At 39.5% G+C, this 16,726-nt stretch overlaps 1 protein-coding gene across 1 annotated transcript; it reads right to left on the bottom strand.

Annotated features, from left to right (window-relative positions):
• Positions 1-1,781: 1,781 nt before the first annotated feature.
• On the bottom strand, positions 1,782-10,786 carry LOC119888233 (magnesium transporter protein 1-like). Its single transcript, XM_038698711.1, has 10 exons — positions 10,630-10,786; positions 9,945-10,114; positions 9,750-9,867; positions 8,217-8,357; positions 7,921-8,061; positions 6,427-6,516; positions 6,274-6,337; positions 5,799-5,873; positions 4,148-4,238; positions 1,782-4,042 (listed from the first exon to the last, which is right to left on the bottom strand). Exons 1-10 carry the CDS (start codon positions 10,708-10,710, stop codon positions 4,027-4,029), a joined length of 987 nt encoding a protein of 328 aa, XP_038554639.1. The 5' UTR covers positions 10,711-10,786; the 3' UTR covers positions 1,782-4,026.
• Positions 10,787-16,726: the final 5,940 nt, after the last annotated feature.

Here is a 16,726-nt window from a genome sequence, read left to right as displayed (position 1 = left end):
CAGCAATATGGTAAGCCATGCTTAGACTGATCCCTGCCCCACACTCTTCTGGAAGGACAGCACACACTGACGCCACATCCTCATCATGGGCAACTGTGGCTCAAGCTGTGGCCCATGGGGTAGAGCAGGTCGTCCAGTGATTATAGGTTCTATCCCCACCTCCATCTGTCCACGTCTTGTGTCAATGACCAGACTTACACACAAAACTGGACTCTGAGTGTGTGGCAGAGCCAGAGCACATATCAAATAGCTGTACAGTAACTCCAGTTCTGTACATGTGTAGCCCTAAAGTGCTGAACAGCAGCTGCACTGGGGCTTTACAGTGCATGGTTGCTGCCACCTGACTGCGCAGTGATCCCTTTACGCTGTCCTGTCTAAAAAATGTACTTAACACCTCAAAAGAAGAAGTCTTCGACTATATTGAAAAATCAGCATACACAACCGTCTGTTTAAATTTTCCCATCACAGATAATAGATGACAATTTGTGTCTAGCCACAAGCCATGCTACCCTTGTGTGTACTGGGCTCCCAAAAAACTTAAAGAGGAAGAGAATTTTTAATATATATATTTTGTTAACACACAACACACACACGCTTACTGTTTTATTTATTTATTTTATTTTTAATATATTTTTATTTTTTAACACACACACGCTTACTGTTTTATTTATTTTTTTTAACACAAACACACACGTTTACTGTCTTATTTATTTTATTTTTTAACACAAACACACACGCTTACTGTCTTATTTATTTTATTTTTTAACACAAACACACATGCTTACTGTTTTATTTATTTATTTTATTTTTAATATATTTTTATTTTTAACACACAAACACACACACACGCTTACTGTTTTATTTATTATTCTATTTTTTAACACAAAAACACACGCTTACTGTTTTATTTATTTATTTTATTTTTTAACACAAACACACACGCTTATTGTTTTATTTATTTATTTTATTTTTAATATATTTTTATTTTCTAACACACAAACACACAGACACGCTTCCGGTTTATTTATTTATTTTTTTAAACACAAACACACACGCTCACTGTTTTATTTATTTATTTTTTTAAACACACACACGCTTACTGTTTTATTTATTTATACTTTTAATATATATTTTTAAACACACCCACGCTTACTGTTTGATTTATTTATACTTTTAATATATATTTTAAACACACACACGCTTACTGTTTGATTTATTTATACTTTTAATATATATTTTTAAACACACACACACGCTTACCGTTTTATTTATTTATTTTTTAACACAAACACACATGCTTACTGTTTGATTTATTTATACTTTTAATATATATTATTTTTAAACACAAACACACGCTTACTGTTTGATTTATTTATACTTTTAATATATATTTTTAAACACACACACACGCTTACCGTTTTATTTATTTATTTTTTAACACAAACACACATGCTTACTGTTTGATTTATTTATACTTTTAATATATATTTTTAAACACACACACACGCTTACTGTTTGATTTATTTATACTTTTAATATATATTTTTAAACACACACACACGCTTACAGTTTTATTTTATTTTTAATGTTCTTTTCTTTTTTTTTTCTTTACACAAACACACATATGCTTTGATTACTTTACGCTTTAATTACTTGTTTAATTAAATGTATGGGGTTGATTGTTCTTATGTTGTATGTATGATGCTTTGGCAATATTGTTGTTACACATTCATGCCAATAAAGCGAATTTGAATTGAATTAAATTGAGACAAACACTGAAAGGCAGTTAAGGCACTTTAATCAATCAATCACTTCAGATGAAATATTCCCCCTGGTACATCCTGGTAAGGCAACCACATAACATTTAAAGCACTTGGTTTTATACAAAAGAAAAAAAATGTATCCTTCTGATGAACACGTTTTGTATAAACACTCCAAAATCTCATCTTGCTCTGGGGTTAAGGCCATTCTTTCTTCTAAATAAAGGACCAACTCATTCTTCAACAGTAAGTGAGCACTGTTAATATGCCATATGCTTCTATTCTGTTTTAACATAACACCAGCTGACTTCGGACCTAGTACAGGTGAAAAGAACAAAGGTATATTACACAAAACCCATGTGAACCCATGTGTGTGTAGTTAACTGACTTGATAAATCCAAACAGATTTAGTAGAGGTCATTTGATTAAAAAAAATTTGAAAATGCACAAATCATACTGTAAAATAAATATTTTAAACCTTCCATCCCTGAATCTACAAGTAATTCATACTATTAGATTCCAGATAGGTTTGAGCAAACCCTGAGTGTGACGACGCATTCTGCTTCTGGGTTTGGAAAAATGAAGTTGTAATTTAATCATTTATGTATCCCCCAAGTCAACAGAACGCTGTAATGTGTTACTCTGTGACACACTACACTGAGGGAGAGAAGTGATAAGGAACTGAACTGGCTTCCTGGTCAAACTGCCTTCAGATTTATTAAAATTACACTGCTATATTCAGGTCATGGGTATAGAATTCATCACACACCCTAGTGGCTCAGCAGTGTAAGGCACATAGCTTAGAGTAGCAGTGGGTGAAGCTGCAGGTCAAATCTGCATTCTAAACCTTTTCTTTAAATGATGACCTCACTGTTCATCACCACAGAAACAAAGGACTACTTGATGATATCACAGTCTTTACTGGGCTATGTTATGGCCATCGGTTAGTAGCATTTCTTCTTTGTTTCTGTGAAATCATGTTTTACATACCGTTTACTGGTTAAACTGGTCTAAGTACAACAGGTCCCATGAACCTTAGTAAAATTCCAAATAGAAGCGTAAATAACAACTGTGGAAAGCTTTTTGTTGTTAACAGAAACCATCAAGGCTGGATTACTAACCAGGCAGACGTGCACCAGGGAAGAGTGAACATTTCCAAAGTGGCAATTGTCACAGGGAACCAGAACTCCAGGGGCACCAACAGCCCCAGGCTTACTGCATCTCCACTGGTTTGTGCCCATTGAACAGAAAGCTTGTTTGGGAGTGAGCAAAACTAACACACAATATGAACGGACATGATAGAGACTTCAAATGGGTCCTACATCAATAGCAGATATTGAGGCCCTGTGTTACAGAGGGGACCAACATCTTGTTTGAAATTCCAAATGAAATGGCATTTAAGTCTTCCCTGTTTACAGTCAAAAATACTGTCAGTGATTCTTAAACATGTTAATAGTTCCATTACTAAAAGAAAGTGAAATATCAGAAATGCCTATCAGAAGTAGCAACTCATTTTTAAGCCTAGTGATGGGATGTTTCTTACCGCTTTTTAAGTTTTCTTAAAGTTTTTATGTACATGAAAAAAATGTTTTTTGTCCTTCCCTGTGGTGGTATAATATTATGCGTACTATCACATCTCCATTTTCCCTACATTTAGTACCAAAATGTATTGCTCTTACCAGAAAACATCTTAGGACATTATGAGGATATTACAGGAGCTATATAAAGTGTAACCAAAATTACTTATTTCCAGAAAATGTGAATGCTGGCTCCCACTTTGCTCTTCAATAAATATTAAATCCTGGTTTAAGTTCAGGCACACACAAACAAAATCAAACAAAACAGAACAGAGTCCATGACCTGTTTATGGTCCCAACAGTTTCAAAAATAAAGATACAGACTGAGATTTGTGTTCAGTAACTGAGAAACTATCACCAATCAATGAATTTAAGAAATTCTGATTTTGTTTTTCCTAATTCTAATCTATAAAACACATTTTGGCACGAGACAGTTTAGAATGCACTCTGATGATTAGGGCTCGGTTACTGGCAAATTAATTGCTTGTTGAGTCTTTGTTTAAGGCACAATGTATGTGTACACACACACACACACACACACACACGTTTGGCTCATCATATCAGAAGCCAAACCATGGCTTAGCAGACAAAAATGTGACATCGTTGCCATGGACAGCACCCTGCTTGTTGAGAGCACTTTGGGGAACTTCCTGTCTTGAACTTGCTGTGCTGGAGGATGCTGGTCAGCTCTAACTTATCAGGAAACTGCAACAGAGACAAAACGACTTTAGCCAATAAGAAGTATTAGCATTATCTCAGCCAATCACAGCAGGTAAAGCAGGATTAACAGATGTAAATGTAGCTCTCTACCTGTATGGATATCCATGGTACTTTGCTCTGAAAATGGACAGCAGCCAGCTGAAGAACAGCATCACCAGACCAATGCCTGCTACACACATAACTGACACACACACACACACACACAGTTTGCTATACAGTAGATTGTGTACCTGTGTTGATGAATGGATGCGTGTGCTGACCCATTCATGTTCAACATCATATAACGACTTCCAATTTCACCATCAGTAATTAACTGTCTTTACTGTTAAGTCTTTACAAAACTAACATACACAGGTATATTTCCTGTAATGACTAGATGTGCCACAACCTGCTCCAAATAAAATGAGCTTCAGAATTTCTATTTTATGTTTTGAACCAGTCTTTCCTCTTAACTTTCACCATATGTCACTGTGTATCACAAATATGCTATAAATTCCCAAACACAAAGTGGTATTTTAATGGCTGCCACAAACAAAGGGTGGTTAAAAAGCACTGAGCAGGATGGGTGCTTGTACCATAATGTCTCGCATGGGAAAATATGATGTACATTTCCACAGCAACAGAGCGTTATGCTCAAAACCCACTTTTTTAATTCACAGATTACTTCCAATCACTTCTCCTTACCATTTTTGGTAAGAGATTATAAGGTCAGCAAGGGAAGGGAGAGATTATGCCCTCTGAGCCACTGGGAGGCTTTTACTGTGAACATCTGCACTGATGAAGTGCTGAGTTTGCATTAACAGTAAATTAACAGGAGCAGATGAGAAAACGACTGAATCGATTACCTGACCTGGTCAGTTAATCGCAATAGGAAGAGATATCTTCAGGCTGGAACAAAAACAGTTTTCATGTATATATGGGCATGTAATCATTATTGAACCTATCAATTGATGATCCAGCAGAGGCACCTTCATTGCAACTTCTGTGATTTGCACATTGCACCAATATTGCGATTTGTCCAGCTGGCTCCTGAGGACAGAACCGAGGAGTGTCGGCGCCTCGCTGTAAAGCTTTGTTCATGCTCCGATGCATTCTCAATAATGGATAAAGAAACAAGCAGTATCCATCAGCTTCATAATGACCCTACAGAGGTTAAAAAGCTTGGATTTGCCAGTCAGAGAGAGAACACGAGGATGACTAAGAATCTTCAGCCACAGATACTGGATCTTTTTCCATGTTTATGTCAGAGCATTTGACTTGCTGTTGTGATGTAAAGACAATTCCAACAAACACAACAAAATGCTTCTGCCATAAATGGCCTACCCCCACTTTAATTACAATTCTTTCTCAGCCTGGAGGAGCTGAACAGCAGAGGGTGCAGCCATGTGTGGTCTGTAACATTCTTCCACTCACTGAAGACTTCTTGCTTCTTCAGAGAATGTTTTGTTTGTCACCACATGATGTTTCAGAGAATACTGCACACTCTCCCTAAACGCCTCTGTGCACATTCGTGGCTCAAATGCCACCTGTGGAAGCCACAGTGTCTTACGCGAGCATAAACCAAGCTTGAAAGCCTCCGGAAGACGCAATTAAGGACTGGTCGTGCCACTTTGAAAGAGCAACAGCCAATAAGGGCAGTCCAACACTCGACAGTCCAACAATGCTGCGATTCAGCTAAAAATGCTTTTGAGTGTATGCAAAGATGCTAAGGTCAGTAGGAATAATCAGTGTGTATGCATACTCTTCCTCTTTCCGATGTCCAAGTCAGAGGTAGCAGCCTCACACAGCAGCACAATTCCCATGGTGATAGCAGCATCTGACAGTAAGGTCAAGGTTAAGACAACAAATGAATGTGGCTTTAGTCAGACCATTACCACTAGAATTTAACAGATCCAACCCAGCAAGAGCCAAGATGAGGCATGCGATGGTGTGGGCTGAAGTTAGGTAGAAGAGAGGTGGTCTGCAACCCTGCCACAAACAGGTGATGTGCTTTATACATAACAATACAACTAAGCTAGCGGAGTGAAGAAAATCTGCAACAGGACCAGAGCTGGCACTCAGAGTCTGAGTCAAGGATTAGTTCATTAGATATCCTGAGCTTGTTTTTATCTGTGCATTTTGCAAGAGTTACTCTAGATCAGATTTGGGGGTTTAGGCCTAAGTATTCAATGTGTGCTGAGGGAGGGTGATACAGTATGCATACAGCGGAAGGATACTGAAGAGTAGGACAATGTGTGTCTCAGCCACAAACTGGGCCTGGCTGCTGCCGTGGATGTAGCTCTGAAACACACAGACAGTTTAAGACTATTCTGATAGTTAGTTCACATATTATATTGTGACTGAGGATATACTGTGTGTTTCTGTCTTACAACTTGTCCGGTGCTGGGGTTCTTGTGCGCATAAGGTGGTCCTCTGATGTGGTTCCACATCTGACCTGAAGTCATGATCAGGACAAAGCACTGAAACGCACATAAACACACATAAATTTCTATGTTATTATCCGCTATATAAAAGCAGAACTCGGAAATGCAGCTCCGGAGACGTGTGGTTCTCCCTGTTCAGCACAGACAGCTTTTAAACTTTCACATGATCAATAAAATCTCTCCTCATTCTTCAAAGGACAGCTACGTGACAGGCGGCAGTAGGTGAAGGTGAAAGCAGCGGAGCAGAGGAAAACATGAGCGTTACGTTTCAGTCTGGCTGTAAATGTGCAGTGCAGGTCACAGTCTATACTAATAACAGCAGCATCAGAAATGATAGGAGCAGCAGCAGAGGTCAGTAATAAAGCTGTAATAATTTAATGCTGTGTTTGGATTGTTACAAATATTTTGCTTGTAGATGTATTGAAAAAATACATCTTTATCCTGTCGAATCGTAGCCTCACAATCATAATGAGTTGCACAGGAATTCCCACCCTTGAGGTGATGCGTCGACATATCGCATCGCATCGAATCCTTGACCTGATAATCGTGAAGATGCACAGCCCTAATTACAATCGTACTAATTGCATTTCAACACTCTTGCCTCAGACAGTTTACTCGCAGGTGCACATCCCTCTGTAATACAAAGCTAAATAAAGATGAGATGACAGGAAATGTCCTGCTCCTAAATTCTGATCAATTAACATTAACTCTTGTTACCTTGTGCTACCAACATTTGACCATTTCTCTATATTTGCTGTTTGTAGAGGCAGGGTTAGGATTCACATAGAGCCAAGAATAAAAATATCAACATCAATAATCTACAGTAGGGTTGTGTGATATGACAAAAAATTCATATCCCAATATAGAAAATTTTGGACATCTGGAAACCCCTGTCTGCCTTGAAATGTCTCCCTGGGAGAGACCTTGCTGATGCAGTATAACTACCTTGTGTCTTGTTGCTCTGCTTATTCTTTTGAGAGTAAACTGTCTTCAGCAGCCTCACCTTGTTAGCGGAGTTTGGCTGTTCCTCACCCAGCTGTATTTCTCCAACACAGCTGTTAATGATTGTGTTTCAACCTATATATTGACTTTACGATCATTATAACCTTTTTGCTATAATTGTTTAATCATATAGCTGACAAGATGCCTACAAAATCCCTGACTTTGTGTAAGTGTTCCTAGAAGAACTGATGCCGTTTTTGAACTTAAATTTACATGTTTCATCTGTCATTCTGGGCGGCCATTAATCAGGTCGGCGGTTCAATCCCCGGCTCCTCCAGGCTGCATGTTGAAGTGTCTGTGGGCAAGATACTGAACCCTGAATTGTTCTGCCAGTGTATGAATGGTGAACGTGATTGTAGTGTAAAAGCGCTGAGGAGGCTACTTCCCACAAACACCATGTATCTATGTACAGATGTACTGTGTGTTGGTTGTTGTTACCAGCGCAGAGAAGGCCCAGACATTATTGTTAAAGAGAAACTCCAAATTATGCCTTCGTAGATACGCCAGTCCTCCAATCACAGCCAGGAGGAAGCCCAGCAGGAGAGGCCCTGCGTAGTTGGGAGGACGAATGACACGGATCTGAAAAACAGACAAACATGAAGCTACAGTCATCATGAGTCCGATTGATGAGTCAGGATTTATTGGTTTATTTCATTATAGCAAACACAATGATGGATCACCTCAGGGCCCTGGTCACTTAAAGTCCGCTTTAATGATATGTTTTTTGCAATTACCTGCACATCAGTCCTGTCTGCCACCCATCTAGCCAGCTGCTCAGCTGCAAAGCCTCTGACCTGGAGCTCGTAAGTATCAGACCTGCGGGGTTTTCCTTTGGATGGGAAGTGAATGAAGGTCGGAGCAGAATTCATATTTAGCTGCAACACAAACAGTCAAAACATTCATTATATGCAGCAGATCCTGATGAAATGAGCTTAGCAAATCAGAAATCCCTCATTATTCCAATCTCTCAGCTTTTAATGTTTGTTTATTCTTTATTTATTCAGGTTTCACTGACAGAAAGTGTCTCTTTTGCAGGAACATCCAGATCACATCCGCACAGTTTGTAAGCAAAAGAGTTCAAAAGAACCAAGAGTTGTTTATTTAGACGTTTCTGCCTCTTAGCTTTTAAAGCAGAGTGATGGTAATCTTTCAGTTCAGCCTCGACTTTGTCAGCATCACTGGAAAGGAACCTCAGCATTTTTTTCAGTTGTTAGTTTAGGAGAGATGCACCTTCAGATATTGATAAAAATCTCGCTCTTGTTCCTGTGGAGTTTAAATGCACTTATTGTAAGTTGTTTTGAACATGCTTTGTCAGGTCTGTCAGCAAGACAACAACTTTTAAAATGTTTATTTTCTGAATGGAGTTTTAATTGATTGGGGCTATGCTAACTTGTTCACAGAATAGCTGGAATAAAGTAACAGACGCACATTTTCTGAACTCACCAGGTAGTTCAACTTCCTCGCTTTCTTTTCTCCAAGCAGTGTCCAGTTTTGTCAGGTTTTTATATAAAAATAAATAAATATGAAGTATTGACTTTGTATTTAATACGCTGCCCTGAGCACTTGATTCGCTTTTGGTCTGAAAGTGCTAACACACAATAAAGAAAAGAAAAAAGCCAAAAAGCATAATATGACCTCTTTAAATAAGAAATAGTAATTCAACATTATTAACTTTAAACAGCATCTTGGACGCAAGAGGATGAGGCAGCGCAGTGTTTCTGCTTTGAGGGCTCAAAGTCTGTGTGGAGCAGAAACAGGTGAACTACTGACGACAACTTGTTAAATTAGATGACGCTAAGATTCAAACCTAGTGTTCTGTCTGGAGATGCAGTGATGATTAAACCAATGTTGAGTAAGAAAAGTAGAAACAATTTGTCAACAATCTGTTAAGCTATCAGTAGAGGATAAGTCTGGTAGACGCTAGACTAATTTCATCTCCCCTCGAGCTGAACGTCACAGCCTGCCCTGCTGAGAGGGAGTTTGGGCTTTAAGGTTTGGCAGAGCCACCACTGTAAAGGACAGGGGTGACAAAAGACAAAACCAGAGCAGCCTTTTATCTCGATAACTGTGTTTTCATAATCGTAGGACGCTAAAATTGTAATTGAAAACAGAGCTGATATGAGCTAATTGCAGATGTTTGGTAATACTCACAGCCTGAAGACTCTAAGCTCTCAATGAAACACTTTCAGTTTTTTGGTGTTGGATGGCAGACTCTTAGAAAAACAAAAGGCATAATGCTAGTCTTGGAGAACAAGAAGTTGTCTCACCATCTGAAAGACGTCTGATCCTTCATCAAAATCGACACATGCAAAGAAGACTTTGTTTGTGAAGGCAGAGGAATAACGCCAGGAGTTAGCCAGCACCTGGAACTCCTCATCAGCTTGTCTGAAATGAAAAGATGCATTTAAATTCACTTTAGAATAAAAACAACAGGATCTGTACCTATTGCTCCTGCTTCTTACCTGCAGACCCCACACTGTCTCTGTGGCTGCAGGGCTGTAAACATGATGACCACGGAGTAGTTTCTGGGAGGAGCCTTGACAAAGCGACGGAACTTATCTCCATTCATCCTGATGACTGAACGTTTGGAGGCCCACTCCATCATCTGAGTCACTTTCTCTGACAGCAGAGTCTAGACAGAACGCAGACAAGAAGACAGCTCATGTTGTCAGGCGCAAAAACAGGCCAAAAGAGACCAAAAGCTATCCCAGAATCCTAATGGAATGTGGAAAGCATGTATAACGGCTTGTTAGAGTTTAAGGGGTGTTTATGATGCAGACTGGCCCGATCATCTTGTCATTTTGTGGCAGAGGGATACCGGAAGTGAAGTTTCCGCAACACCGTACTACCTGTAGCAGTTTGTTGTGGTACAGTGGCTGACTTTTTGTTGGGTTTAGTAAGCTCACCTTAACCGAACGGCAAACGACCAGCACTACGATTTAGCAAACGTTTTCAGTGTGTATGAGTTAAGGTCAAATAAATGTTATTTGTTGAAAACTACTTACGGTCAGCTCATTTCTGGTTGCTGTTAGCTTAACGTTAGCCTCTAACATTGACACGGACTATAGTCAACTTAGAAAACCTCGCAAACATTTCCGGAGAAGATTTATGAACTTTTTCCACTTTATGATATTAAAAGCATGTTACCTCTTTTTTCTTCTGCGCGTCAGTGTGGCCATTGTAGAAAATAATGAGCAGAAACAACAAATAGGAAAGTTTCCCGAACATTGTGCACCACTGCTGCAGCCCGACCACCACACACGGTAACTCCTGTCAGCTGCCTATTGGTCACCTCTCAGCCAATCACAGTGAGCTGCCAGTCCTTTTCGCTGCTCCTTTTTCTTCTTCTGCGTTTTTTTCTCGGCACTGTTTTAGTGCATTGCTGCCTCCCACCAGTATAGTATTGCCACTGACGCTTTATCACCTAATGGCGATAGGTGCGTTTGACTTCATGCAGCGCTGCGCAGCGCTCACTTAACGTGATGCACGCTGGACTTAAAATAAGGCATCCTTCTTCGTCTTCTTCTTCTGTCATCTCGAACGCATCTAATATTACACTGAACAAAATTATAAACACAACACTTTTGTTTTTGCCCCCATTCATCATGAGATGAACTCAAAGATATAAGATTTTCTCTATGTACAGAAAAGGCCTATTTCTCTCAAATATTGTTCACAAATCTGTCTAAATCTGTGTCAGTGAGTACTTCTCCTTTGCCGAGATAATCCATCCACCTCACAGGTGTGGCATATCAAGATGCTGATCAGCCAGCATGGGAATTGCAAAGGTGTGCGTTAGGAGGCTGGCCACAATAAAAGGACTTAGGCTGGCCACAATAAAAGGACGTGGTCAAAGTTCACAATAGTTTAACTTTTGCGCAGCGCAAATTACTTTCTATCTGAAAGGACCCGAAAAGCTATAACTTGCAATATAGTCCTGTGGATTTAAGGAAGTTTATTATTTCTCTGTATCTCTCTTTTTGAAGTAGGCTACCCCATCACTCAGTGTTCAGATGGAAAATATTTCCATGCTCAGTTTGCCTAATCCTATGAATAAATCCCTCCTTTGCTTGGCATAGAGTGGGCAATGCATTTATGTTGTACAGACTCCAGGACTCCACAGTGTTCACAACTGCTCTCTATGCACAATGTCCCAGTCTCAGCCTTGTCACTTTAACTTAAGTCCGAGGCATGGTCACTCTATTGCCGAGCTTTACTGCAGGTTGAATGTTGTACAGCTTTCTCCCGCTTTTGTTTGCTTCCCACTCTTGTTGCCACAGATGACACAGTCTCTCACTGAGGTACAATCTTTCCATCCTACCAAGTGGCCCCTGCACATCTACACTATCCCTGCTCAAACTTTCCTTATAGCTACCTGATCTGCCACCTCATGACCCTCAACATGGACTGGCATCCAAAGAAAAACCCCTCTATACCCCTGCCACTCCAGTTAAAAAATCATCATTAAAATCTCCCCAACTATGTCTGGCCTAGCTCTTCCACCTTCACCTCCACCCAATGCCATCAAGGCAGATAAGGAGTCTGTACACAGTATGAACCCCCTTCCTCCACCCACCACACTGTTCACAATAAAGCAACTAATTCTGCAGTGAATACGGAAATCCCATCAGGCAGTCTTCTACACTGACAGATTTGAACATGGGGAGCATACAAGCCTTTCAGGGTCTGTAGACCCATCAGTATGTACGCTTATATAGTCCCTCCACCTAATCCTAAGGTGTTCTTCTACACAAACTACAGGATTTCCCATTTCATTGATCTGTATTGACTCTTTAACAGACAAGTCTATTTCAGCTTCTGACCATAACCATCGAGGGACAACTGGCCAGCATACAGACAGCACTACCTCTACCCCACTCAAGCCCATCTCCTCTAAGTGAAGATTTACTATTTGTATATAACTGTCCCTCTCTTCCGTCTTCTTTTCCAAAGTTCTTTTCCTCTCTTCTATATTGCTCCATCATCTGCACACATACACACACACACACTTTTACCTGTATGGTCCGGGATCTCAAAAAATCCCTCCCTCGAATCCCTGCTTCATATAACTTGATTACTAAACCATCTCTCCACAGCATGCATATGCCTTCTCTATATCCAAGAAGACACCAATCACCACCTCTTTGTTTAGAGCTCTTTTAACCTCTCTATTTAATAATAGAACTGAATCCACTGTTGCCCTACCAAGCCTAAACCCGCTTTGAAAGACCAGCTGCCTGTGCACAAGTCTATCTGTAACCATTCTTTCCATTATTTTGCTGATAACTGCTGTAAGGGCTATTGGTCTGGAAGATCCAGGACTCTCAGCTTCCTTCACAGGTTTTAAAATCATGATGACCACTGCATGCTTCCACTCTCCCGGGATTAGCCCTTCCTCCCATACTGTATTTATCAGCGCTAACATTTCCTCTAATGCCATGCAATACCTTGTACCCCAGACCATCTCTCCCAGGTGTGGTATTAGGCCTTCATAGGGCTGGACAATAAAACAATGACAATAATTATTACGATATAATTTTTTTCAATAACATTATAACAAATGTTCAATAAATGTTTAATTTTATTCACTTGTATCATACAAGACTTAGGACTTAATTTTTTTTAAGATGTTTATTTTGGTGAGGAAAAAGGACTGAAAAAATCTTTTACTTATTTTACTCATGCATATGTGTTAACAAAGATTTTATCATAATTGTTTCCAATGTTCTACCTCAGATTTGTGAAGTGATCCACTGATTGGCCTCAAGTGTTGACCATAAAGAAGAGTTTAATCCACAATTAACCATCAGGTTTCTTCAACTTTCACTCAGTCTTCAAACTTGAAGAAATAAAGATTTGATACTTGATAATGCCATAATTGGTGATAATTATAGATATAGAAAGACATGAAGAGCTTTTTATCATGATAACATTTTTGGCCTTTGCCCTCGTCTTATTGCCCGTTTTAGATCCTGCGTGTAGGAAAACCGGAGCACAATCACAATGGAGAGCTGACAAACCGTGAGAAAATATATATCAAAGTGTACTGGATTACAATCCCTGAAAAAGAAGAGGGGCAAGAGCAGTGGAACACTGAAATAAGAGGAACATTTCTGTATAATTTTAACAGCAAGGTAATTCATCATTTAGAAACATAGGTCGGCCAAGAAAAGCAGAGGTCACTTTCAGTAGAATAAGAATAAGTGCCAATCTAAGTAGCACACTTAAGATAATGGGAAAGCATCCAAATGGTTTATGTGAACATTGTCAGGTTGAGTCTGTTGTGCATGTAATAAGGGAGTTTAGGTTTTTGCTAACCACAAGAGCAATAGTGCAAACGAATAGTAGAGTTAAATGTGGACTCTTAAACATCAGATCTCTCTCTTCTAAAGGTGTACTAGTAAATGAACTAATATCAGATTATGATATTGATTTATTTTGTCTTACTGAAACCTGGCTGGGTGATGGAGAATATGTTAGCCTAAATTAATCCACCCCTCCCAGTCATATTAATACTCACATTCCTCGAGGCACAGGCCGAGGAGGTGGAGTTGCAGCTATCTTTGACTCTAGCCTACTAATCAGCTCTAAACCTAAACTAAATTATAACTCATTTGAAAGCCTTGTTCTTGGTCTTTCGCACCCAAGTTGGAAATCACTGCAACCAATTCTCTTCGTTATAGTGTACCGAGCACCTGGCCCGTACTCTGAATTATTATCTGAATTTGCAGAGTTTTTGTCAACTTTAGTCCTTAAAACAGACAAAGTTATTATTGTAGGGGATTTTAATATTCATGTGGACGTTGAGAATGACAGCTTCAGTACTGCGTTTATCTCTCTGTTAGATTCCATTGGCTTCTCTCAGAGTGTTCATGAACCGACTCACTGTTTTAACCACACCCTCGACCTTGTTCTGGTGTATGGTATTGAAATTGAACATTTAGTGGTGTTCCCACAAAATCCCTCTTTGTCCGACCACTGTTTGATAACTTTTGAGTTTGTATTGCTGAACTACACGCCACTGGGCAAAAATTTCTATACAAGATGTCTGTCTGATAGTGCTGTAGCTAAATTTAAGGATGCGATTCCATCAGCTCTAAATACATTATCTAGTCACAAAGTAACGGAGGACTCCTATGCTAATTTCAGTCCCTCCCAAATTGATCATCTTGTTAATAGTACTGCAGGCTTGCTGCGAATGACACTCGACTCTGTAGCCCCTCTAAAAAAGAAAATACTAAAACATAGACGGTTAGCTCCATGGTATAATACTGAAACTCGCAAATTAAAGCAAATATCGCGGAAACTTGAGAGGAATTGGCGTTCCACCAAACTGGAAAATTCTCGTTTAATTTGGCAAGATAATCTTAAAACCAAGTATTCCCATAGCTCTCAGTAGTTACGACTTCATGAGCTTCTTTAATGATAAAATTCTAGCTATTAGAGACAAAATTCAACAAGACCTGCCCTCAACTGGCACCAACTTATCTCTTAACTCAGGAACCTTAGAAACAGCTGTAGAACCAGATATATGTTTAGACTGTTTTGCTTCCCTCAATCTTTACCAACTAACTTCAATAATTTCTTCATCTAAACCATCAACCTGCCTCTTAGACCCCATCCCGACTAGGTTGCTTAAAGATGTTTTACCCTTAGTCAGCACTTCTATACTAGATATGATCAATCTATCTCTATCAACAGGCTATGTACCACAGTACTTTAAAGTAGCTGTAATTAAACCTCTTCTGAAAAAGCCCAAACTTGATCCGGATGTTTTAGCCAACTATAGACCTATATCTAACCTTCCATTTCTCTCTAAGGTTCTGGAGAAAGCAGTTGCTAAACAGCTGTGTGACTTTCTACAGAGCAATAGTTTATTTGAGGATTTTCAGTCAGGATTTAGAGCTCATCATAGCACAGAGACAGCACTGGTGAAAATTACTAACGACCTCCTTATTGGATCAGACAAAGGACTTGTCTCTGTACTGGTTTTATTAGATCTTAGTGCTGCATTTGATACCATTGACCATCAGATCCTATTGCAGAGACTGGAACATTTCATTGGCATTAAAGGAACCGCTCTAAGCTGGTTTAAGTCCTATTTATCAGATCGATTTCAGTTTGTACAAGTTAACGATGAGTCCTCCATGCATGCCAAAGTTAGTCATGGAGTTCCTCAAGGATCTGTCCTCGGACCAATCCTCTTCACTTTATATATGCTTCTTTAGGCAATATTATCAGGAAATATTCCATAAGCTTTCATTGTTATGCAGATGATACTCAGTTATATCTATCGATCAAACCAGATGAAACTCATCAGTTAGCTAAACTTCAAATGTGCCTTCAGGATGTTAAAACCTGGATGACCTGTAATTTTCTAATGTTAAACTCAGATAAAACTGAAGTTTTTGTTCTGGGGCCTAAGCACCTCCGTGACGCATTATCTAAAGATATAGTTTCCCTTGATGGCATCGCCCTGGCCTCCAGCACCACTGTGAGGAATCTTGGAGTTATCTTTGATCAGGACATGTCATTTAAGTCTCACATTAAGCAAATTTCAAGGACCGCCTTTTTTCACCTACGTAATATTGCGAAAATCAGGAACATCCTCTCTAAAAATGATGCAGAAAAACTAGTCCATGCATTTGTTACTTCTAGGCTGGATTACTGCAATTCTTTATTATCAGGCTGCTTGAAAAAGTCCGTTAAGACTCTTCAGCTGATCCAGAATGCTGCAGCAAGTGTTCTGACAGGAACCAGGAAAAGAGATCATATTTCTCCTGTCTTAGCTTCTTTGCATTGGCTTCCAGTAAAATCCAGAATAGAATTTAAAATCATTCTTCTTACCTACAAAGCTCTTAATGGTCAGGCACCATCTTATCTTAAAGAGCTCATAGTACCTTACTACCCCACCAGAGCACTGCGCTCCCAGAATGCAGGGTTACTTGTGGTTCCTAGAGTCTCCAAAAGTAGACTAGGAGCCAGAGTGTTCAGCTATCAAGCTCCTCTCCTGTGGAACCAGGTTCCAGTTTGGGTTCAGGAGGCAGACACCATCTCCACATTTAAGAGTAGGCTTAAGACTTTCCTCTTTGATAAAGCTTATAGTTAGGGCTGGCTCAGGTGAGTCCTGAACCATCCCTTAGTTATGCTGCTATAGGCCTAGACTGCCGGGGGATTTCCCATGATGCACTGAGCTCCTCTCTCCTCTACTTTCTCTCCCTCTGTATGCAACCTCATCCCATTA

This window comes from Micropterus salmoides, unplaced genomic scaffold (assembly GCF_014851395.1).
Source record: "Micropterus salmoides isolate LMB-PRFRI ecotype aquatic unplaced genomic scaffold, ASM1485139v1 Ms_hic_scaffold_5, whole genome shotgun sequence".
In the NCBI taxonomy this organism is placed as follows: Eukaryota; Metazoa; Chordata; class Actinopteri; order Centrarchiformes; family Centrarchidae; genus Micropterus; species Micropterus salmoides.
The sequence above is the reverse complement of the archived record's forward strand: the minus strand, read 5'-3'. Positions and strand labels throughout refer to the sequence as shown.

Excerpts from the sequence above, each read along its gene's own strand:
- LOC119888233 (XM_038698711.1), bottom strand. The coding sequence starts at position 10,710 with ATGTTCGGGAAACTTTCCTATTTGTTGTTTCTGCTCATTATTTTCTAC. Across the intron at positions 8,062-8,216 it reads CAGACAGGACTGATGTGCAG|ATCCGTGTCATTCGTCCTCC; the intron begins GTAATTGCAAAA and ends TCTGTTTTTCAG. Across the intron at positions 5,874-6,273 it reads ACACATTGTCCTACTCTTCA|ATGCTGCTATCACCATGGGA; the intron begins GTATCCTTCCGC and ends CCTTACTGTCAG.